The 26,202-nt window shown below is 43.3% G+C and overlaps 1 protein-coding gene across 16 annotated transcripts in view; it reads right to left on the bottom strand.

The window, feature by feature from the left end:
* SOX5 (SRY-box transcription factor 5) overlaps positions 1-26,202 on the bottom strand; it is a 723,673-nt gene that overhangs the window by 162,215 nt on the left and 535,256 nt on the right. For all 16 annotated transcript variants that reach the window (XM_088652478.1, XM_088652473.1, XM_088652474.1 and 13 more), the window contains 2 exons: positions 14,542-14,714; positions 12,840-12,908 (listed from right to left, as the gene is read on the bottom strand). In XM_088652478.1, the coding sequence (XP_088508604.1) occupies positions 12,840-12,908; positions 14,542-14,714 (242 nt within the window). The remainder of the gene's footprint in view (positions 1-12,839; positions 12,909-14,541; positions 14,715-26,202) is intronic.

The following is a 26,202-nucleotide window of genomic DNA, read 5'->3' as shown; positions in this document are numbered from 1 at the left end:
CAATGGCAGCCTTCCAGATCTCTCTATCTGGACTCAGAATTGTCCCAGGCCATAATCCCTCTCTCTGCCACTGGCCTTGCCTCTCATCCTGAGTATTTTTGATAGAATCCGAGAGTTGGAAGGGACCCCATAGATCATATAGTCCAACTCCCTCCAATGCAGGAATATGCACCCATACAGGGATCAAACCTGTGACCTTGTCGTTATCAGCACCACGCTCTAACCAGTTGAGCTGATGGGGCTTTGGTCTCCTTGAACTACTGTACAATGGTAATATTTACATCAATTACTCTGCCCACTTTTGCTTCTGACCCAGCCCAGACGTCTTTGGAAGATTGCCTAGAAGAGAATGCGTCCCTTGGGTTTAAAAGATTTTCCACCCCTAAGCTATAGGTTGCCCACTAACAGCTTGCAATCTAGGGCTCTGGCTCAAAGGCTCGCCTCTCCAGACCATTGTAAGAGGGCTTATGGCACAAAGATGTATGTGCAACCACTGCCATGTGTGCAGTTTTCTTCTGACCTGCAATGCTTGTGTAAATCTTAGAATTTGCACCCCATGGATGTAAACTTTGGTTCTTAGGATGGGTGCCTCCATGTGATTGCAGCAAAACCCAGTTGGTGGCTTTGCTCCATCCTGCAGGGGTTGACTCCCTTACGCTGACTTGATTGTTTTGAAAACGACAGAAAGCTAATCCCTTCCAGGCAACAATGAGATCACCACTATTTCAAGCCACTTCTCCTTATTCAGATCCGAGCAAGATCCTCCTGTGTGCCTGCATAATGCAGGATCCAAATCATTATAACTGATTTGGCAACATCATTGTACAGTACAGCTTTCATTATATGCACCTCTTTTGACGACAGATAGGAATATTTTTGGAACCACCTTGTTTCTATAGTTTTATGTTCATAGAATCATATAATTGTGGAGTTGGAAGGGATCCCGAGGATCATCTTGACCAACCTCCTGTAATGCAGGAATATGCAGCTGTCCCCTTACAAGGATCGAACCTGCAACCTCAGCATTATCAACACCATATTCTAACCAACCAAGCTGTTCTAAGTAGTTTTTAAATGTGGTTTAATGTTGCATTTTAATGTTAATAGTGTGATTTAATTGCTATAGCCTGCCCTGGGACTTTAAGGCGAAAGGCGGGTAATTAAATGCAAATTAATAATAATAATAATAATAATAATAATAATAATAATACCCTTTATTTGTTTTCACTGCAAAGTTTAAAGAATGCCAGACACATCTGCCACATTGCAAAATAAAATCCAACACAACGAACAGAAAAAAAACCCGAAACAAAATCTCAATCACCCCTGTCAAATTGTTTGGATAGTGCCTCCCCAACTGGTAATCCAATTACATCTCATAAAAAGAGTAGCAATGGGCACAACCCATCTTGAGAAGGGTGATGCGTCAGGGGAAACCCACAATTCTACAGTCAACAGTGCTGATGACTCAGTAGGTGGTACCAACACATTTCCACTGAATCACTCTGAGGAACTTCTCCTAGCATTTGGTCAGCAATGAGGCTGGAGTGAGGTGTCAAAACAGACTGCCCAAGCCAACAGATGGAATTCAAGAGAATACCCAGCATTGTTTCTACGAGGGATGGGCAACTTCTCAACTTTTGCAGGCCACTTTATTCTCCAGATGCCAGTCTGCTGACCAGCAGTATATTTTGTAACATGAAATGACTTTCACACAGACTCTATTAAGAAAGCAAGCAAAAAGCCAGGGTCTTCATTTTGGGAAGCCTAAAGTAAACAAAATCATAGCATAACATTGTGTGTACAATGTGTAGGAGTGTGTGGTGGTGACACCATGGCTAGGGAACAGCCCAGACACGGCATGCAAAGGAAAATCTGATTCCACCCTACTGGGAATGGGGGGAGTGGACCAAGCATGCGATGGATCTCTGCCATGCACCCAGAAATCATAGTTAGTCAGAATTTCAACAGTGCAGTCCTCCTAAACATTTGTGGCAGTGGAGGCCATAGTTCCATTCCAGACTGCAACGTAGGGGTCAGTGACCATACGTGAGAGCAAAATTTGGAGGGTCACAGGTTCCCCACCCCTGTATACCTGAAGGAGCATCTCCACCCCCATTGTTTAGCCTGGACACTGAGGTCTACCTCTGAGGGTCTTCTGGCAGTTCCCTCACTGTGAGAAGTGAAGTGCTTTATTATGCTTTTATTTTTGTTGGAAGCCACCCAGCCCGATAGGCAGGGGACAAATAATAAAATTATTAATGATGATGATGATGACGACGACGACTAAAGTGTTGGACTGAGACCAGGAAGACCAAGGTTCAAATATCGCCTTAGCCAAAAAAGCTTAATGAGTGACCTTGAACCATTGCCTGTCTTGGTTTCATCTACCTCACAGGTTTTTAAGTGAGGATGAAATAGAAAAGAGAACAAGTACAACACTTGGAGTAATTTAGTGGAAGTGTGTGGTAATAACAATAACATTTATTTATTTAAAGCAAGGGTGGGGAAACCTGTGGTCCTCCAGAGGTTATTGTTGGACTCCAATTCCCATCAGCCCCAACCAGCATGGCCCAAAGCTCAGGCATGATGGGAATTGTAGCCCAACAACATTTGGAGGGTCACAGGTTCCCCACCCCATCTAGAGTGATGAATGGGGGTGAGTTGCCCTGACAAAGGCCCACAAATGCTGTCGAAACCCCAGTAAATCGTGCATAAACCCATGACCGTTATAATGATGTTCTCCTTTCCAGGAAAACACTGCAATGTTGCGCGGCGATTTGTCTGTTAAATTGAATCTTTGCCTCCAGATAGCGAGATAGATGGATACAAAGTTTATTTTGAAACGTCTCCTAGTGCCTTGTGAGCCTGACTGATGTGAGATGTTATTTTGAGCATGCCAACGCATCTGAATGGCTCAGAGTCCTTTTCTTTTTCGGTGCGCATTCCTTGATAAGTGGCAAAGCTCCCCACTTATCAGTCACTCAAAGTGACTGCGGCTGTCAGTTGTGTACAAAGCGCAATCAGTTTCGAAGCAGAGACACCGGCATTTTTCTTCTCAGCTTGAAGCAAACACGTTTTGACTGCTAGTCATTCAATTTTAAAGCATCGTCAATTAGGGGCGGACGGAGATATAAAGAAAACACATCCTAAACACCTCCACCAAGCCAGCAGTAAAAGAATTTATTGTTATCTTGCCTGAATCATCTCTTTTTTTCTCCCTTTCTTCTTCTCCTTTAAAAAAAATTTTTTTTTACCTCCCCTCAGCAGAAGCTGCCTTTTTTGGCTTCCGAACAAAAGGGCTCATGACTCCACATTCTCCACATGGATGAGACGCTGATCATATGGCGAACTAATGTTCCCCTTAGTAGGTCAGCTCAATGGACAAGGATGCTTTTCTTTCGCTCGTTGGCACCCGTGGCTTCGTGCTGCGCCTTTCCATATGTGCAGGCACACAATGGCAAGAAATAATAAAAGGGATTCTTAAAAAAAAACAAACACACACACAAATACCCCAACCCCCCCTCTTTCACAAGCACTCACTCACTCACTCACTTCCTGTAATAGAAACATAAGAGATATCGCCTCTTGCTAATTTACAGCCCATCACATTATTGTAAAATAAAGGACAAGGTGCAAAAGTAAACAACACACTTTCATGATATTACAGAGCTGGAATTCAAGGGCCATCTGGTTTAACCCTTGTGCCCCAAAGGGAAAACCCTACCATCACCCTATGCACACATACAAAGAGTGATGTGCTGGAACTTGTCCTGAAATTTCTTGAAAGCTGTCTTCCCCTGAAAGGGCTCCCATTTCCCTGCCTTGTTCTCATGGCATTTCATTAGAATTTCTATGGGTGTGGGGTTCTGAGCTTACCTTATTTTTGCATGGTGGTGCTCTGTGTCTTGCCAGTAAACATTCCTTCAGCCTCCCTGGCTGCTTGTACTTCCTGATCTGAAAACACCTCACGGGAGGAGTCACCTCATGATGTCCTCCCCTGAGCTTTCATTGAAGCCTGGGCACCCATGGAGGCTACAGAGTGCAGAGCTATTGGTCAAACCACATACAGAACAAAAAGGACACTCACAAAGGCTCACTGTCTGCTTCAGAATGAAGGCACATGCAACATTACACCTGCATCCCCACCCATGAGAATTTATCTCTCCTTTAATAATTTTAAAATGCAACTTCCTTTCTTGTTAATTGATGCAGAGAGAGAAAATGCGGGAGAGTCTTTTTTGGAACAACAATGCTGGCAAACACAACGAAATTCGTTGGAACTGGGACCAAAAAAGATATGCCCTCCCCCTGTAAAAGGAGAAGAGGGGAGTCCATGAGCAACTTACAGAATGAACAGCTCACTGGTGGTAGTTGATGGTAGCAGTGGCAGACCACTGAGAGGACAAACTAAGTTGAGACATCAGTTTACTTCCCCCTGCACTACCAGGGCTCCCTGTTGGAAGGCAAAACTGCAGGGAATTAATTAAGTGGTCTCAGAGAACCAGTCTTGGGCCATGTCTTTCTAGTAAGTTCCACAGAGTTGTATCCAACAAAGTTGTCCTGTTGGTGCAAGGACTTTGGTATGCCAAGAAGGACTTCCTCTCCTCCTCCTCTCTCTGCACACCCCTAATCTGGAGTGTTGGGGAAAAGCCCATAATAATTTTGGGGTGGGTGGGGGGTGCACTGTGCAAACATGCATGGGGAGAAGTCGTCCTGTTGCGCATGCAGAAATATTTGTGCTAACAGGCCAACTTTGTTAGATACAGCCCACAAGTCTTCTACCCTGCCTCAGGCTGGGCAACTCATCACTCAAGGGAGCCACCAGATTTCACATGCAGGAACCAATTGGATTGACAGTTGAATCTTATTTCAATACTGATGGCGAGACAGAATTCTCCACCAGACCTTTAGGCAGCTGGCCAGATCAGCTGGCCCAGGAATGGCTGAAGAGCTCAAGAGGAGCAACTGCTTGTCTAATGGTAGGGCAGGCCCTGCCTCTCTGCTTCTAACATGCTTGACAACCAAGTCTGCCACTTGCCCCTTGCTTGCAAGGATGGGACTGTGAGGAGCAGACAGCATTCAGACCTGGTGGAACAACAGATGATGGCAAGGATAGATTCCTGAAGCATAGTCATCTCTTTGGGTGTCACACCTGTTTATTACATGCACAATATTCAGAGCAGCTGACATGTGGTTCCCAGCAGACTCCTTGTCGGACAATTCTCAGGGCCAAATCCATTTCATCTCAGCCCTGAGAAAACTAAAATTCTAAGTGGTGTCTGAGTGAGTTTTGCAACCGATCTCCACCCTGACACTCACTATCCCCTAAAATGCAAAAGAAAGGAGTTTAATCACGATAAAAAAATCAGGAAGAATTTTTGAAAACTTTTAAAGTTTGGTCCAGTTTTGAACTAATAATAGAGTTCTCTGCCATTAACAGAGAGGAAATGAACTATTGAGTCCTTTTGGGGAGGGGGGGGGGAGAGACACAGGGCAAGAAATTGTCCTGAGTATATAAAAACCCAGGAATGGTGGACATCATCTCCAACAAATCCATGAGATTTGCAGCAGATGAGTGGCCTAGCTAAGGGCAGTTTTTGCTGATGAAGTAGCAAAGGCTCCACTGCAGTGTATAGCTTGTGGCTTTCCAGCAACTATAGCTCAGTGGTAGAGCATCTGCTTTGCATGTGCAAGTACCCAGGTTCAGTACCCAGGAACTCCTGGTAGGACTAGGAATATCCCCTGCCTTGGAAGCTTAGAGAGCCATAGCTAGTCACCGTAGACAGTACTGAACTAGATGGACCTGGATAGCTCAGTTGGTTAGAACATGGTGCTGATAATGCCAAGGTTGCAGGTTCGATTCCCATATGGGACGGTTGCATGTTCCTGCATTTCAGGGGGTTGGATCACATGATCTTCAGGGTCCCTTCCAACTCTATGATTCTATGGCCATTGAGTCTGACTCATTAGAAGGCACTTTCCTAAGGAATCACATGCCACGTGAGAGAATTAAATGAATTCTCAGCTAGTTCTACTCCAGAGAAGGGCAATGCCAGATTGAGAACTCGTACATAAATTTAGTTAATTATGTTGCCTTTTGATACTGTATCTTGATATATTTTGAAGCTTTGCTTATGATTTGCTTTCGCGGCTCTTATGCATTTTACTTGAGCACATTTATTTTGCTTACATAAACTGTTTTCATAGAACCAGAGGATTGCAGAATTGGAAGGGACCCCAACCCCCCGCAAAGCGGGAATCACAGCTAAAGAATCCCTGACAGATGGCTGTCCAGCCTCTGTTTAAAAACCTCCAGCAGTGAAGGAGAGCTATTTAGAGAGAAGTTTCGAGATATTTATTGCTGTATGATTATTTTACTTGAAAGGTGGAATTGTTATTAGTAGTAGTGTTAGTAGTAGATGCAGTAGAATTCTTGTTGTTGATTTATTTAGCACCTTCTATAGAATGCTAAAGACAATGAAAAACAGTTAAAAACACAAAATTGCGCCTTCTTTTTTTTTTTAAAAAAGCTAAACCTATAAAAAGTAGACACTCCTGGTAAAGACCCATTTATCCAACTCGGAGAGCCTGCAGGAACAAAGATGTCTTCAACTGCTTCTGGAAAGTGCAGCTAAAGGACACCTGTCATATCTCAGCAGGAATGCTATTCCACAGAACAGTGGTAGCGACACTAAAAGGCCTTTTCTGAACTACTGTGGAGAGAGCTTCTGAGATTTTTTGAACTTTCAGGAGAAACTCTCCCGCAGGCTGCAGTGATCTGCTGCGTGTATAAAAGGTGTAGAGGGGTTTACTTATTTCAGCAGAATGTGAAATTTGTATTGCATTTCTTTGTTGTGTGTGTGTGTGTGTGTGTGTGTGTGTGTGTGTGAGAGAGAGAGAGAGAGAGAGAGAGAGAGAGAGAGAGAGAGAGAGAGAGAGAGAGAGAGAGAAACGACATTGATTTCGTTGTGGTTCGCATATGTCAGCCACTTAAGTGATTTCTGTTGAAATATGAAGCAGGATGCAAGTTAAATAAATAATCCAGTTGCATTTTTTACTAGTTGAGGACCAAAACTTCTCAGCTGGGCACTTTCAGCCTGAACTGATTGTGTGTGTCAGGAAAAACAAGGGGTGAAACTGGTACCTTAGAAGCTGCCATAGAATTGTAGAATTGGAAGTGACCACGAGGGTCATCTAGTCCAGCCCCCCTGCAATGCCTTGAACCCATGACCCTGAGATCAAGAGTCTCATGCTCTACCAACTGAGCCATGTTAGAAGTCTCTCTTGAGCATTTTGAGGACAGGGAGCAAAGCTTAGTGGTGTTCTTCCTCACTCTCCCTGAGCTGAGGGCCACATTGATTTCCCCAGCTGCTACATTTAACGATGCCACATTGTTACATAGTTTGGGGGGGAGGCATAGTGTCACCCCTCTGGCAGTCGCTGTCTCCACCGCCATCTTCCAGAATGCTCCTTAGAATGATCCAGCATTAAGTTGTAGCATCATTCCAGGCGTTCTGAAGAATTAAATACGCGGGTTGCTGGAACAGGTGAGATTTGCGCCATCATCTGACAAATTCACCTTTGCACCCTAAAACAGTCAAAATTTTCACATCCTGTGCTTGGTGTTTCCTGTCCTTTGGGGTGGGGCACAGTCACTCCCCACAAGACACCCTTAACCCAATCTTTAATGGGGTTACTTGCCACGTCACTCGTTCGTTTTTTAACGTTCTCCATTTGTAGCTATTTCGCCCAGAAAACAGATCCCAGCTAGTTTACCGTTTCACAGGGAAATGCCTGAACTTGGAGATGAAGCCTGAGAGCCGAACAAGTAACATATGACCCACCATATATCAAAATCGTATTTGAAGTATAGGGTTCTCTCCAAAGAATCCTGGGAACTAGAGTTAGTCAGGGGTGCTGGGAAATGTAGCTCTGTGGGGGCAAACTACAATTCCCAGGATTCTTTGGGGAAAGCCATGTATTTTAAATGTATGGTGAAAATGAAGCCTTCATGGGGAACGGTGCATTTTGGGGAACAAACGTGTTGTGTGTTTTGGCATATTCTTTAGAAAGCCTAAGATAACAGGGTGGAATTTTTTCAAGTATAAATCCTCATCAGAACATACAAGATTTTTTTAAAAAATGTATTTCTAGTAAAATATTATCAAAGGAAATTTCCTCTCCTTGCAGAATAATTTATCCAAAATTGCTATGACTTTAACAGACCTTATAGAAAATTGGCTCGGGTAAATGGAATTCCTTTCTTCATTGGAAAAATAAGACACATTTGTTCCAGCATCTTAATCATTCAAATGCATAATAATTAAGCAGCAAGCCTAATCTTACAGAGTTGTTTCCTCGCTTCTGGTCAACTTTCTGGGCTGGAAGCAGAAGTAATGGACAAGAAATTGACCCCCATCTATGGGACCCTGTAAGTTACCTCTTTGGCCCTTTTATCGGCTCATGTGGGACCAACAAGGATAGCTGGCCCTGATGAATACCTGAGGTTCCTGACCCCTCATGGGGAGTCATTTAACTTTCTAATTTCTAAGCAATCAATTGTTTGATTGTGTATTTGACATTTGATGTTAGCTTCCCTGAGCCCGGTCTTGGTCGCGGAGGGTGGGGTATAAACAAAAATGTACTTAATTTACTTACTTACTAAGAATGGAGAACCTGAGTGTCAGGGAGGTTGCTGGCTACCCTCGAGCAGCGACACTCCAAACCATCTTGTCTTTAATACTTTTATTGTGAATATTATTTACAGTGCAAGAGCTTCATGAAAACATGTCTACTCAGTATCATCAGATTCTCCCAATGGCACTTTTCGGTTCCTCCCCCAGCAGAGTAGTTTGGGGACCCCAAATCTCCGCCACCTGCAATTGCGAGCCGCTGATCGCCTCAGTTCCGGGGTGAATTTGAAAGGATGCCCCTCTGCTGTTTCCCCGCTAGAACTCTCTGCTGGCCCCTCCTCCCTTGCTGGTATCACAGGCTGTAGGCAGTGCTCTTGGATGTTGCCTGAGCCCTTCCCCGCTCCGCTCATTTCCTCCTTCCTGTCTCCTGCCCCTCCACTGTTGTCAGAGCCATTCAAAAAACTGGATTTGATGAGGGGTGGCTGTTCCCTGTAAGCCCACCCCCTTACACTGAGGTTCAAAGAACAAAAGCAACTAAATCTTCACAGGTACCAGAGCATCACCTGTTTCAACTATTAGGTGTAAATTAGTGTTTTTTTAGAGAGTTGACCCCCCTCCCTGGAAAACCCTTGAAATTGGATTCCTGAACTCGTTGGCTGCCATTGTTTCCCCAGTTTACGGCTACATTCATGTCATTGCCTTTCGTAGGTATTGACCCCAGGGGCTTTTTTTGCTTTCCTGGGAATGGACTCATGAGATCATATAGCAAATGTGATGACATCGCATAGCAAAACCACATTCCACAACCTGACCGAGAGAAACTGAAGCCAATTCAGAGCGAGGGTGATCCTAACTTGTAAAACATGTTCTTCTTTTCTATTTTTTTTTTTGTGGGAAATCATCAAAGCATCACTTGGGGATTCTGACATTGCCCAAAATGATAGCCAATAACATCCCCACTTCTCACCCAGCATTATTACTGTATTGGCAAGTAGGCTCTGTGTTTGCATTTCTCTGACACATAACACCTCATATGCCACATGGAAGATTGTGTCCAAAACCGGGGGGGGGGGTGTTTCCGGAATCCCTGGCATGGTAGGAGGAGGTACTGTTCAAATGTATTTGTTAAAAGTAAATAAATAAATAAATAAATAAATAATCCATTGTGCATACCCATGCCTTCAGGCATGTTTCATCTCACTCTGTAGATCTTGATCTTTATTTACCCTCATTGCAGAATTTAGGACACTGTGTTCCTATCGCAAGGAAGTCCAAGCAAATCGATTAACACTGAAGGCTGTAAATCACTGCCCTCCCATGATTCAGCAGGTTGAAAAATAATACGTTTTTTAAAAAAATATCCAACAGATGCAGGCTCGCACAGTGAAGAGTAAGATAATGAAGACTGCTTTGAGAGCCCTTTGCCTGGGTAATTGTGTGGGTCTTTGAGAACACGTGTGGGGTTATATCTTAAAGACTCTTCTCACCATCCCTGGCATCCTGCACATTTTATGAAAGCAAGCTACAATTCTCAGGATGCCATTTCCGGCATAGATACTTGCAGTGAACTCAGACTTGAATTACAGTATCTGTGGACAGGCATCCCAGTGCATAAAGCAGGCATGCCCAAAGTCTGTTTCAGGGGCCTAATCCGCCAGTTGGTTTAATCTGGCCCCTGTGGCAGTTTATTTTCTGGGGTAAAATCCTAAAAAACCCTCAACAACTTCAACCCTAAAAAAAGCTCAACAACTTCAACCCTAAGAAAAAAAGCTCAACAACTACTTTGGGGTAAAATCCTTAAAAATCCTTTAAAAAGGTTAACAACTTTGGTCGGCCCTCAGAACACAGAAGCTGCTAGGAAACAGCCCCTCTGATTCTAGATTTCCTAGAAAGCAGGAGTTTATTTGGGTGGTTCTGCCTTGCTAGTGAGCCAGAGCATCAGGCTCCAGCTTCACCAGTTCCAGCAAGAAAGCTGACACTGGAGATGCCCAAGAGGTCTGGACTCTGCAAATTTCTATGGGAAATGGCCTGATCCATGCCACACTAATATGTGGGTCTGGAATTTAACAGGTCAGCAGATTTCACACTTCTCTGAAACCTGATTCCCAACAGGTGAAATGTATCCAAGTATGAATTTAAATATGTATTCAGAGAAAACAAACCTTTTAAGAGAAACCACACACACACGTGAATTTAAATACATTATTTGGAGAGGATTTTTTTTTAAAAAAATCATCTGCAGATTAATGTGGAAATGTAATGGAAATTTGAAAAGTAAAAATAGGTGAAGTTGACATGAACCAGAATCAGATAGATGCCTAGTTAAACCAATAAACAAGATGGTGTGTGCGTGTGTGTGTGTGTGTGTGTGTGTGTAGTCAAGAATGGTTTTATTTCAGAAACACAAAAATGAACTAGTCACAGGTAGGTAGCCGTGTTGGTCTGACGTAGCCGAAACAAAAAATAAAAAAAATTCCTTCCAGTAGCACCTTAGAGACCAACTAAGTTTGTCACTGGTATGAGCTTTTGTGTGCATGCACACTTCTTCAGATACAAGAAGAAGTATCTGAATAAGTGTGCATGCACAGGAAAGCTCATACCAATGACAAACTTAGTTGGTCTCTAAGGTGCTACTGGAATGATTTTTTTTTTTTGTTACAAAAATGAACATTAGTGTGGAACATATTCATCAATAAACTCATAATCAGAAATACTCGAAATATTCACTGATAGTGGGAAATAAAGTTTAAGGTAGGTTTGGAAAGTTTGGTGGGTTAAGGGTTCTTTATATATAGTTAAAGGGAGGTGCTACTTCTCTAAGTTCTGTTTGAACCCTATTCTGTTCTGAAATACAATGCCAGCTTTGGCCACAGATGATAGATTATGGACTGATTTGCCCAATACAGAAGCATTTGCTCTATGTAACAATTAATGCACATACCAATCTCTTACTTTAAAAATAACTAGATTTCTTTTTAGAAAGAAAAGTTTCACTTTTACAGAACATGATCAAAAAGATTAAGATGAAAACAACCTTGATAACACCTATTACAGATTCAGCCCAAATCTAAATCAGATCTCAGAGGCTTCAATCCAATCCAGTTAGGAGCATGTGATAACTGGAAGAGGAATTGTGCAAACAAGACTGAACTGCTGTTGTTAGAAAAGGAAAGCTGGGAGCTGGTTTTAATCCCCACTGCTCTCCAGTCCTCGATGAAGAGGGTTATTGCTTATGGCATGGCTGGGACTATGCACGCAGAGTCCGCTGGAGCCTGCACATGTTGTTAGATCACACCGTCTTTATATCTAGTAATCATCCATCAATGTCATCTCACACCTTTCCTGGAGCATACTACATTCTAACATATGAATCTCCACATGAACAAACCAACTTCCACTCCTGTGTGAAATTAGGTGCTTAAAAGCGATGGACTTGTTTACAGAGACACAGCCCCAGCAACAAGATGTTTTGCTGTCTGAGATGATGGACAAAAGTGGCACTTCCACTCCCACCTCCCAACTGGAATGGCTGTTGACCCTTACTTCAACATTTGAAACAGGGCAGCATGCAACACAGCTCTGAACTCTTAACACCTCGCCGCCGCCACCTCCAACCCCAGCTTCTGCTGCCTGAAGCAGTTGTCTCATTGTACCTAATGGGAGGACTGGCACTGCAAATAGCCATTTTCCACTTTCATCTGTAAGAAGTCTTGCAGCTCCTTTAAATAATAGTAATAAGAAACCCACCATGCTTTTATAAATGGCTAACTCTCCAAACCCTTTCCCCCATGCTTTCTTTGTACTAACACAAAAAAACATAGCAAGGTAACAACAGGACTTTCATAACAGGACAAAGGTTGAGGTGGTTTCATGTCCATCATCTGGAAAGCACAGAAAGATGGGCTTACAGCTCACCACAGCTGGTTTCATGAGGGCTAGAAACACATTTTAGGACAGCAAGCTATGGTTCTCAGGGTGCCATTTCTGCACAGACACTTGCAATCGGTTCAGACTCACGTTACGGACTATAAGGGCAGGCATACCAAATACACACAGCAACATGCATAGATTTGGAACCAGCATCAATCTACATATACTCAGATATGGTTTGCCTAATAAAAATATTGAATTTGGGGGTAGTAGAAAAAGGCGCAAAGAGAGACAGAGAGAATAAAAACAATGGATAGACTCAGAATCTCTGACCTGGATCTGTTGCTGGAGAAGGTTGATTTTGTGTTGCTGCTGCAGGAGCTGCTGTTGTTGCCTTGCAATCTGTAGGGTCAACACACAACAGTACTTAACAGGAGTCTAATTGCAGTCTGAAACAGCACATTTCCCCTCCTCCATTTAGACCTTTGCCCACAGCTGGTCCTATCCAAATTAAAGACAATGAACACTTCCACTCTGTCACCAAATGTATTTAAAAAACACGTTTAATGGCACTGTCTCCTATGCATAACGGTTAGAGTAGAAATGTGGCTCTTTTGCACTCAATAATAGTGAATACTATTGTGCCTAAATGTCCCTTTAAGTTACTGCTCATTTTTATTTTATTTATTCAATTTCTACATCGCCCTATACCCGGCGGTCTCATAGTGGGCAGGGGGTTGCCTTGTGCATTCGCAAGTATTTTTGTGTGAATGTGTTTGCTTATCATGTGTTTTTATTTAGGCTCATGCTCCTAAACATGTCGTAAGTCACTTGGAGCTCTTTTTTGTGTAACAAGCGAGTAACGTGTAATAATCACAAATCACAAATCTGACAAGGACAGGAGGGCAGAGTCATGGAGTGAGCTTTGTGGATTCCGCCTATGCTGTCAGAGACAGTATCCACCTGAAGACCAATTGTTGGGATTCACAGTGTGAGAGGAGGGCTTGGGTCCTGCTTGCCAATTTCCCATAGGCATCTGGTTGTCCACTGTGAGAACAGGGTGCTGGGCTAGGTGGGTCATTGGCCTGATCCGGCAGGACTCTTCTTAGGTTTACGTTGTGGACTCTCCTTCCTTGGGAGGTTTTCAAGCAGAGTTTGAATGGCCAACTGTCCTGGATGCTTTAGCTGAGATTCCTACATTGCACGGGGTTGGTCTAGATTGAATAAATGACCCATGGAGTCCCTTCCAACTCTACAGTTCTATGTTATGTGCTAATACATTTCCCCTAATATATGCATTTTGGGTTTGGTTTTTTTTTGGAAGGTAGCTGGATTTTTGTTCTCACCTTCATTAGGCATGTCTGCAGTAAAAGACGAACTGAATGAACTTCTCCTACATCCCTTCTCCAGTGTGGTTATTTCTAACAAATCACAGGTGCCAACTCCAAGGGGCTGAGGTTGCTTCACCCCCCCCATAAAATATTTGAAGGGGCGTCCCCCTAAATTGATGGGCATTGCCATTCAAAGGTGTGGGTGGGTGTGCCACGTCACGCGATCAATTACACAGGGTTGGGTTTACCTATCCCCCCCCCCAATATTTTGTTCAAGTTGGCACCTCTGTCATATATACTGTGTCCATACAGGCTACTAATCCTGATGGCTGTGCTATGCTTCTGAATACCAGTTGCTGGAAACCACAGGGGGGGAGAGGGCTCTTGCAGTCACATCTTACTTGCGGGCTCCCCATTGGCTTCTGGTTGACGACAGTGACCGGCATCCCACAATGTGAAATGCTTAAAGCTGCTAATTTGCACACACACTCTAAGTTAACGAATACTTTTTCATGTATTTTAGCTAACTTTTCATTCATTCCCTGCCCCCCCCATCCTCCCAATAAATAACTAAACTAATTCCTGCAATATTTCACACCTCCTTAAAATAAGGATATGTTAATGGAGTGTTACTATTCCCCCCCCCACTCCCACAATAAAGAGGGGGACTAGATTAAAAGTCCCTTTTAATAATAATCACTCACCTGTTCCTGTTGCTGCTTGGCCAGCTCCATTTGCTGGCGCTGCTTCTCAATTTGTGAGGCCGCCAGTTTCTTCTGCTCATCGTGAGCCGCCAACAGCTGCTCCCGCAAACTGGTCAGCTGATTGATCATGCCCATGAGCTGCCTCTCTTTCTCAGCTAGGCTCTCTGGAGTCCCTGAGCATCATATGGTGACAAAAGGTAAGGGGAGGAGGGGGAAGAGGGGGGGGAAGAGAAGAGAGAATGAGAAGCAAGAACTGGGTACCGTTCCAAGAGGACAGCTCCTGTAAGGCACAGCAGAAAATGCATCTTGCCACATAGACATATGTTCGGGAGACTAACCCATTATTTACTTACTTACTCAAAATATTCTGCCCCTGTCTTTGCTGTTCGTCCAAGTGTCCTGATCTAGGAATACTTGGGCAATAACAGTGGCCTCCCTGTACGATGGTGCTGTGCCAAAATCTGCCTCCCAATTTCTCATTAAGTTTTCCTCCCTGGAAAAAGCAGCTTCTATTTTTTTCCTGTCTCATTTTCAGGACACTCCAGAAATTTCTTTAGGATTTTCGTGGGTACACTGTTTGGGCTTATTTTATCATTGTGAAGTAGGTGTGCGTTTCTCTCTCTCTTTTCATGAATCATTTCTTCAGCACCCTGTAGCCTCCCTGGTTGTCTGCACTTTCTGATCTGAAGAAGCCCCAAGGGCTTTATATCTAACAGTGGCTTCCTCTTTGCTGTAGCTGAAGGGTGGGCACCTGGGGAGGCTGCAGTGTAGAGAAAGGTGCACCTAGAGGTGCCAACTTCCAAGGAAGAATGGATGGGCCAACGTTGCACGTGTGACATCAAGAGGTTGGGAGGAGCCAGGGGCAGAACCAAAAGCAGCGGCAGCATCGTTTCAATGGCTGGCTGCTACTCCTGCCGCCGCCACCAGCCAGGGGCTGCTTCCCTGCTCCTTCCCCTCCACAGCAGGAGGAGGAGGAGGAGCAGCCAGCCACTGAAGCCACACAGCGCTCAGCTCTGTACTTGGCCTTCTCTGCCACCTTTGAACACTAGGGACCCCCAGCACCCTCCTTTTGTAGAGGGCCAAAAGGGCTCAGCCCTAGGAGATGATGTCCCTGCACACGGTTTTGTGTGACCTTGAGAAAGTTATTGCCAGGGGAAAACTAAGTTGATTCTCAAAGACAGTCAGGAACACAAAATCATCATCATCATCAACAACAAGCTTAAAACTAAAACTACAAACCACAACACAGAAATAACACATACAATTGCCAAAAGTTCATCAGTCAAAAACCCCAATTGCTTCAAATTATCCAAAATTACCCTTGAAGGCTTATTGGAAGAAACAAATCTGTGCTGCCTGACCAAAGCCAATAGGTCTTTCAACAGAGAGCATGCCATTGTTTATGTGTCACATGGGATCTGGATGAATCTGTCAATTTCAGTTTCTTTGAGTTTTTCATTTTCCCAATCTTAAATTCTCCACATTTCCTCATGAAAATCTTCACGAAAGCCAAGGCCTTCTGAACTACATTGTCAAGTGTTAGAGGTGGAAAGACCTGTCCATTTTAGTTTTCTCAGTTTCTCATCTTCCACTTTGAAAATCTGTCAGAATTTTAGCGTGGATAGACACATTTTTGTATGCTGTTTTTCCTAATGTACACAATTTTGCAATTTTCGTTATATAATGCATTTTTGTTATTTTCACTAATATGTGCATTTGAAGCATTTTTTGTAAGTCCTCGTTGGAAAACTGCATTGCAAAGTTCAGTTACTTTTTGTAGGATGGCTGTGTTGTGGTTCTCATATTGTTTCAGAAAGTTCAATTTTGATAGATATGGATTTAAACGCAAAATGAATGAAATTTATTCCCTGTTCCTACCAAGTGCCCACTACTGAGTTATCTACCTTCCTATTTTTTTCTGAGCGGTGAGGAATCTGTTGTCCTCTAACTCTCATCAGCTCCAGCCAGCCAATACTCAAGGATGATGTCATCTAGCAACCTATGTAGAGACACAGATTCCCTGTCCCTGCTTCAAAGCCTAAAGACTTGGTACCAAGTTATTTGAAGGACTGTACGAACCTGTCAGGGCATTAACATCAGTTCCAGAGGTCCTGCTTATGAGCCAGCCATCAAGATCTTTAGGGGGATGGGACAGGGCCTTTAAGCAGTGGTTCCATGTTTGCGGAACTCACCCCCCAAGCAGCTGACCCTTACTTTGCTACGACCTTGAAGATCTTTATGTTCTGTTAGTATCTTAGCGCTCTGTATTTATGCTGCTTCTATTTTTAATGTTTCGTTTTAACTGCGGAATTTACTATATGCAATGTTTGCATTCATTCAAACGGATCGCGGAGTAATATCTTTTGATGCTTTAGTATAGCCTGTACTTTTTATGTAATGCTATGTCACGATTTCCATACATTATACTTGCTGCTTTAGGAGAGCCAGACCTGAAAGGCGGTGGTGATGGGCGGACCATATATTTTGAAATAAATAAAAGGAACTTTCACACATCTATTTTTTCACATGAAGAAATAGGCAGGTGTCAGTAAGGGGGTTGGTTCACCGCCCCTCAAACCTTGTAGCAGGCCAGACTGTGTGTGTGTGGTGGAGGGGGGCATACGATGAATGTCACCACATAGGATTCATGGAATTTCGTTTCTGTGTCAGAAATTCATCTTGCCTCATGACGTCTGCTAGAAATGCAATCAGTGGGATGAAACTATAACACTTTATTTACAGTTTCCCCAAGCTTTGTGTGAGAGGAAGGGAACCGCACCACATGTTAAAATATTAAGAGAAAGGGAGGGAACCCTTCTAATTTGCAGTTTTCACTTCAAACGCCATCGGAGACCAAGGCGTCGTTGCCGCAATGTGTTTGCCACCTGGACACGCAATTAGACTGAAGTGTCTGTTACAAGTCTTTGCATCCAAAGAGTTGTTATGCAAAAGGAATTAGCAGCTCCCCCCACAAATGCTACAGCTGGAATTCTCCTAAAAGGGCAATTCCTCAATTTCAAGATCAGCTATACAGAAGCAGTCACACCATTGGCCTTCATGTCGTAAAACATGTTTGATGTTATATAAATGCTTCGGCAGAGAGATAAGTAACAACATGTAGAACAGAGAAGTGGAAATCTGAAGACAGAAGAAATGCAGAATTTGAGCTACATGTCAAGACAGCAATTGCCAGCAGACCCAAGGCAATTCACCTTCCACTTCTGCAGAAGAGACCTTTCCACACACGCAAAATCCATTTCTTAGCATGCAATAATAGCTGTGTTTCTGCACGCACCACAGATTCCGATGGTGTGATCTGTGATCAACTTTGACCTTCTGAAAAATATACGTTCCAAGCCCCCTTAATCTACCTGGGATGCGTATGAGAAAAGACAAGACAGTCTGTGGGAAAACTTGAAATCACAAAAGTCAGAGTGGAGCTAAAATGGAAACGCCACCCCATAGTAGCAAATTTGCTGGTTGTGTGCTGATTATTCTGAAGGTGAAGTAGGGACACCAAAAAAACACAAGACTGTGGTTTCTACAGGAGATTACCAAGGAATTAAGTTCGGATTTTTTAAAATTAAAAAAAATGTTAAGAAAGTGCTTGTTTTCATGTGGAGCTAGTCCTAAACTTGAGCCCTTTAATGCTAAGGGGAGATTTCACAGGGATAGGAAAGGAAGAAAGGAAGGTGTATTTTCCCATTCTTTCTCTCCTGAAACCTCCCCCCCAACCCTGTGAGACCCCAAAACTGCTAGAAGGCTTCTGCATAGGATGGCCACTTATACATCGCCCCCAAAGGGCAGATGCATTACCAAAAGAGATGTTGGGAGACCAATATTCTCCTCTCACAAAGCTACTGTTATTTGAGATCCCCAGGAAGAGGGGTTCATTGTTAAACCACTCTACAAACTGTAGCTCTGTGAGGGATAATATTGGTCTCCCCATAGCACCCAGCCAGAGGCGTAGGAAGGTCAGGTGGTACCCGGTGTGGAAAATTTGATATATATATATATATATATATATATATATATATATATGCCTGCCAAAATGGTTTTATGTTATTTCATATTTTCTTACAAAGGAATAATAATAATATTTTATTTATATCCCGCCCTCCCCGGCCGAAGTCGGGCTCAGGGGAGCTAACATCAGATACATAACATTGTATAAAATCAAATAATAATTAAATTACTTCCTACAAACATGTCAAAATCAAATTAAAGTCTAATTAGATGGCTTTCCGCAGGGTTAGGGTTGGGAACAGGAAGTGCTCCACTGAATTGAAATTTCAGCCTTCATGGCATAGGAAAACGGTCAAGTAAACAGCTATTTTCGTGGAGGAGGGTCAATATATTAACTGATATGCATGAAATTTTATATCTAGGTATATAATCCCTAGTGTAGTAAGATAAGACCTTTGGAGCAGGCATTTTATTTTATTTTTTAAAGGGTTTTTGTATGAACCGCCCTAGTAGGGCAGTAATTGTTCCTTGATTATTTGTCCCCCCCCCCTCCATGATGGATTGGACCGCCCCCGCCCCTATTCCTATGCTTCTGCACTCAGCACCCATAACCAACTACATTTCCCAGAATTCTCTGCAGGGGAAACCATGACTGTTCCACACTGATGCCGTTCCATCTGAAGTCAGCCACTTTGACTATGTCCCAATATAAGAAGTTTGATCATAACTAACTAACTTGCCTTCAATGGGACTTAGTTATGGCTACATTTATCTGGATCAAGTCTGGTTTATTTGTTTATAGATTTATTAAATGTTGATAGCCTTAGAATCAAGGGACATCCAGCCTTTCTTTTCTTTTTCTTTTAAAAAAATGTATACTGAAATTCTGCTTTCATCAATATGTTAGGCATATGTTCCTGGATTCAAACATACAATCAATAACAGCCATCTACATTTAATTTTAAAAAGTGTACCATTGCAAACAACAGTAATTAATTTCCTGCATCATTGCAGGAAAATGGGGATATAAATTAGTAGTAGTAGTAGTAGTAGTAGTAGCAGCAGCAGCAGCTGTACTTATTCAATTTATTCAAAACAACAATAATAAAAACATCATAAAAACCATACAGACAGACAGCCTAGTAGCAAAATAGCCACAATAATAACAGCCCTTCCCCCTACACACTTTAATGGGACATAGATTATTTAATGGCCAAAGGCCTGGGTTAAAGAGGACTGTTTTTGCCAGCCGTCTAAAGACATGTAGTGATGGCACCAGGCGAGCCTCTCTGGGGAGAGGATTCCACAACTGGGGAACCACCACAATAAAGGCCTCTTCTCTTGTTGCCACCCTCCAAACCTTTCTGGGAAGAATGAAATAGAGAAGAGACTCAGAGGACAAGTGTTGGGGCTGGGTCAGTTTGTATTGGGGGGGGGGAGCCCAAGTTAATAAATAAATATATAAATGCAAAGTAAATAAATAATATATAAATAAACAAAGAAGCCGAAGATGCAGATCAACTTAAGAAAGAATAAAAATGACAGGCTGAAATTGAGGCTATTTCTTTTTTTAGTTTTCCAAGCTGGCTGGTAAAATGCCAAGTTGCACACACATGTGCCTCTATGCCACTGCAGGCACACAGCCCTCCAGTGTGAACAACTCAACTATCAAAATGAGACTTTATTTTTTTAACTGAAACAGGGAAGGCACACCAAGGCTTAATGTATTTGCAGCCAACCTATTGATTGGCAGGTTGTCACAGTATGACGTGCCTCTGCCTGCTCACATCGCCAGCAGAGGAAAACGGGAGAGCGCTGCCGCTTTTCTTTCCCTCTTGTCTCAAGGCTGAAGACGACGACAGAGACAAGCTTGATGAGCTCAAATATAATACCTCCGAACATACCCCTCAAGTTACTCTAATTGACAGGGACGTCCCTGCTTTGAACCTAAGCTTTTAAGCTGTCCCTCCATCCCTTATTATCCTTGCAATACCCCCTGATTTTTCACCACGGGTTCCTGTGCTTCTGCATTCGCTGGCAACGTCTCTTCAGGACTCCAAGGAATGATGGTTGCGGGAGGCGGGGAAGAAAGACCCAGTTCAAACCAGAACAGGAGCACGAGACAGCTCTTGTATTCATGCCCTGCTGGTGGGATTCTCGGAAGTATCAGAATGTCCACCATGAGAGCAGGATGCTGAACAAGAGGGGTCTGTGGTCTGTGGTTCTCAGCCTCACTCCCTCCTCTCGATTCTGCAGAATGGGGGTAACAGTAGCACTGCCAAACTTACAGAGCTGTTGTAAGCACTGATGAAATGATATATGCGTGAAGTGCCTCAAAGCAGTATATAAATCCTAACTATTGATTTATGAAAAAAAACATTTCTATATTGCCCGCTTATACAGAACACCAAGGTAGTGTCCAATAGCATAGTCAATGAACATAAAGTGTCATAAAACCATACAACATAACCATTGAAATGGCTGGCTAATCAAGAAAATGTAAACAACTGCATAGGACTGTTGGCACAAAAAAAAGTTCTTGGGAACCAATGGATTCAAGTTACAAGAAAGGGGATTCTGACAAAACATCAGGAAGAACTTCCTGATAGTAAGAGCTGTTTAAAAGAGGAATGGACTTCCTTGGAAGACTCTTCTTCTTTGAAAGTTTTTAAGCAGAGGTTGGATGGACATCTGTCAGGGATGCTTTAGTTGAGATTCCTGCATCACAGGGATGACCCTTCCAATGCTACAAGTCTATGACTCCATGAATATTGTTCCTATTGCAGAGATCTCAGCAGTGCCCTCCAAATTCCTTAAAACTCTTCATGCTGTCCATTCAGAAGCCACCAGACACGGCTGGCTCTTCCATAAGGAAAAGCAAGGTGGTGAATTGGTGCTGCCTGGGTTCACTGCTTGTCTCTGCTGGCCAGCCCTGTTGCCACCCACCCAGTGAGCCAACATACCCCATACCTTGCTCTAGCAAGGACCCAAGGAATCCTTCTCTCAAAGTTTGACATTCTGGGCAGAGTGGCCATGAGAGCACCTAAGCATTGACACAGTGTCTAACAATGCCTAAAATTTAAACTATGCCACCCCTGATATTAGGCATTGTTAGCTACTGCAGGAATTCATGCCAGCGGCACAGGCACTTTCACAGCCACCCCACCAAGAATGCCTAGCTCTGAGGGAAGACTCCGCCAGATCATTCCATTAGCAGGGAGGGAGAGAGAGCATCCTAAGGGGCACTTCCATCACCACCAAACTAGCTGGACAAGAAATCAACAAAAATAAGCTGAGATGAGGGGCTTCTTCTGCCACAATGAAGAGGGTGAGGGCTGGCAATGGTGTTGCCGGCTTAGGTGACACAACCTCTTGCACTGGTCCTGCTGTCAGAAACACGTCCCATTTCACTACGTAGCAGGAAACGTATGAAGCTATTGCTGAGTCACCCCACCGATCTATCTCAGCGCTTAATACTCTGACACAGCTTTCTAAGATCTGAGGTAGGGGTACTTCTTATTCCCGCCCCTGAGGTGCCCGCCCCCAATAGCTGGAGATGCCAGTCGCTGAACTAAGGGCCTATTTATACAAATATGTGTTCTGTCACTAGCCTAGATGCGGCCTATCAAGCATAATGAAACCCACCAGCTATATATAAATGGAAAACTCCAGACAGGCAGTAAGAAATGGAGAAGTTGGTAAGATTATGGGTTGCCCCAAGTGGCTTGTGGACCACAAGTTCTGCATGCCTGATCATCTGCTTAACCCGGGTTCAGTCTTAACTAACAGGTCTCCATGTCTCTCTGATCAGGACATACCTCATAGAGATATTGCTTGTTAGTACAATCATGTTTGGGGTGTGGGGAATTGGTGCTAAGAATAAAACAACAAAAATCTGTACTTCTCTATTCACTGCTCATTCAACCCCCTATTGCTAAATTCCAGCAATGTCGCTTTGCATTTAGACTTTGTTATTTTTGGTTGTTAAAAATGGGTTCGTGAGAGAAAACACTTGTTTCATAATCCATGAAGGTTTTACAATGTCTTCCCATCACCGCACCATCCTTCTGAATTAAAAGTGGCTGAACACCCCGATCCTAAGCGTTCTTAGGATTCCCCTCCAGTGGAATTTGCTTCTCAATTAAAATAAATGCTCATGCACAATTAGCTGTACCAGCTGTGGGTACACGAGAAAGCATCTTCCACAGTGAAGACAGCAGTGGTAATGTCTATGCAGAAGAAAATTCCATTGAGTTTACCTGGGATTAAGTACGTGTCACAGGAATGGGAGACCTGGGAGTTGGAGCCCAAACACACCTGGAGTGTCATAGATTCCCCATCACTGGTGCATCGGATTACAGCCGTGGATGCAGACTCAGCCTCTGATCTTCCCCTCTCTGCGTACAAGAGGCTGCACACCCAGCTGCTAATTATTACAGATGCCAATGCCAGATAGAATTCGGTTTATAAGGAAGGTTTGAGATAATTGCCTGCTCCATCAGAACAACAAGGTGCACTTTTGAAAGCGAACCTATTGGATTTCTGCAGCGTCCCTAACATGAACCCATGCCAAAAATCAAGAGAGAACATTATGGGGGAGAGGACTGACAACGTGGGACAAATCTGACAGAATTAGCTGCAGGTTTTAGGGATACCTCCGGGAAGCCTATTGCTCGTCTTGCGGATTGAGCTATTGAACACCACAGTGGGTTCTCGTTATCTCTGTAATACTGCCAGGTTTAACAGCGAGGGCCTGTATCCAACCAAAATTAAACACTATTAAGTCCGACTGATTTCCAGAAGTGAGTTAAATGCATCCCACATTCTCTCCTATTGAATTTACAGGGGAGTCGGGTGGGGAAGAAAAGGCACACATCCTGCTCTGACACGGATCCCCCAGTTGTTTCCCTTTCAAGGGTCTGATCAGGTCAACCCCTCTTTATAGCGATACTGCAACATCCGTATTCACCAACCATGCCCTGCACCCTGAAATCACTGGGATTTGAAAAGTGCTTAGCTTTGGGCTGAATTGTGACTTTGCCCAGAAACAATATCCATCAGCTGTTCAAAGTATACACAGGAAAACAGTTAAATCTACCTCTGAGTCATTTCACTGTCAGAGTAATGAAGTAAATGGCTTTTGAATTGTTATTGTCTATCTTTCAAAGAGGCATCAGAAAGTAGTGTGCTATTATTAAACCTAGACAGATGCAATAACATTGTATTAAAGTCGTGGCATAAAATATGACATTTCTTTTTTTGTTCCCCCCCCCCAAAAGACAAGTATACTAAGGATTGTTTGCACCCACCTCCACAAAGTTATCCTTATTGAAACACTCTTTTAAAAAACAACACACAAGTGGGATAGATTTGTGTGTTTATTTGAAAAAGGTATGCCGTTAATAGTTTCATTTGATTTCCCTTCAGCACTCCACCAAGGCCCATGCAAACTATTCTCTGATTTTGATATTCATTTTTAAAGCAGTATATCTGACATAGCCAATCAACATACATCAATATAGGTTAAAAAACTACTTTTAAAAAATCCAAGGCAAAAACATAGGGTGAACATGAACTGGCTAGTAGCTGTTAGAAAGCAATGCGATCTGGGACCGCATTAACAGAAGCTGAGTGCCAACAAGATCATAAGAAAGAATGGGAGAATCAGACAGTTTCAGTTTCTCCTAGTTTCTTCTCCACATTTCCAAATCAACATTTTTTTAAAAAGCAAAGAAGTCCTCATAAATATTGGCTTACAGTAGACTTCTCATAGGTATAGGTTTTGGCCCCCGTGCAAACAGTATGTTGAATTAGATAGGCTTGTGGTCTCATTTACCAGCTCTTTCTTCTTATGTTATCAGTCTTTGTTTCCCCACAATGCCATTGGATCCAACTAGTGGTTTCATTTACAGGTAAATCCTTGATGACATCATTACATCCGGTGCAGGGTCATGACATCAGCGCCAGCAAATTCTAAATTGCCTCAGCCAATCAGATTAAAATGGCAATGTGGGCAAATGAGGCGAAGGGCTGTGAGGGCAAAAAGGATAAGGAGAAGGAGGACATCCAAACAAGAAGAAGGTGTTTGCAGCCTGTGCCAGAAACAGCTGAAAACAAGAGGCTTCTGGAAAGGCATAAAAGGAAACACAAAAATAAAGTGAGTCATTTTGGCTCAGCATTGCTCTGTTAGGACAGCTAACAGGAGCTGTCTTTTGGGAAGATTTTAGAGACAGTGAGAATTTGTTGGGCTTATTGTGATGGATGTTTCAGTACAGCACAGGGCAATTCACCTCCTTAAGTAAAGAAGAATGGATTCCACACTCTTCCTAATACATCCACACACATTTCTGGTACTGGATGTTTCCAACTGTGTTTTCCTTTAATGGGTGTTCTTCATTCTAATTGATGCACACTTTATACTTATGTGAAGGTTCTATGTAAATGCAAGTACTTCAGCAAAGCAGTATTTGTCCACCTGCTGCTGTCCAGATGTTATGGGCTACTGCAGCCCAACAAATACCTGTTATATTAGACAGGTTTCAATGGTGTTTCCTTCGTTTTTGCTTCTCCACCATACCTCACCCAAGTGCCTGAAACTCAACATCTTCAAAACCACTTGAACAGAGGAAGATGCCTCATTCCCAGCCAGACCATTCGCCCACAAGCATTGTCAACCCTGACTGGTAGCAGCTCTCCAGAGTTTCGGACAGGGAGTCCCTCCCAGCTTCACCTGGAGATGCTGGAGATTGAACCTGGGACCTGCTGCATGCAAAACTGGTGCTGAGCTATGACCATTCTCCAAATTCATCAGAGGCCTGGGGCTGGTGACTCTCAGGTGCAAGGTAGTGAGGACAAGGTTTAGGTTGAAGCAGTAGGTGGGGAATTGTATGTTTAAGCTTTACTCTTCCCAGAACTTTTCACCTCAGGGAAATAGGGCTGGGGAGAGGCTTAGTGCAAATTCCCAGGCCTCTAACTACTGGGCTACAGCCACATCCTTCAGGTTCTGCAGAGTCCCTCCTTAAAGTATAGGCTCTCATGTGTGCTCTCGGAGGTGTCCCCCTCCTCACACCCTTTCCCCCTCTGGAAATATTTCTCAAGCGAGAGCCTTCCCAAGGCAGATGCCTTCCATTACCAACTCCAAATACATTAAAGAGAAGCCAAGGGAAAAGAACCAGCATGGGCTGCAGTAAACACTGAATGTATCATAAGGAGTGACAAATAATTACATGCACCCTACCTCATTTGATTAAGAATCTCTCTGCCCATCCTCTCTCTCTCTCTTCCATTTGAAAAACAACAACAGCCACAAAGCTATCATTAAAAGAGAACCCAGTAGTTCTGACACATCTGGCAAAAAAATGCATTAAAAATTCCTCAAGAACAAATAAATTACATTCACATAGCTACTCTGAGGGCATGCTGCTTTACAGCATCTCCCAGGGAATCTGTGCTGTATTAACTAAAGGGTTTAAACCAACATTTGTCCTCTTGAATAATCTCCTTATCATGGCTCTCTCCTCCTCCTCTTCCGAAGGGAAATGTGGCGAACCCTTGTAGCTTTCTTGTCTTCAGTTTCCTGATTACAAGATCCCAAGTGTCACACAGTGGATTACCCTTCATAACCGGAGCGCTGCCACCCCCACCACCCCCCAACACCTTGCTTGTCTTTCAACTTGTCCAGTGTTACTTAAATGG

This window comes from Zootoca vivipara, chromosome 9 (assembly GCF_965207765.1).
Source record: "Zootoca vivipara chromosome 9, rZooViv2.hap1.1, whole genome shotgun sequence".
Classification (NCBI taxonomy): domain Eukaryota; kingdom Metazoa; phylum Chordata; class Lepidosauria; order Squamata; family Lacertidae; genus Zootoca; species Zootoca vivipara.
Note: the sequence above shows the minus strand (reverse complement) of the source record. Positions and strands in the feature narration are given on the sequence as shown.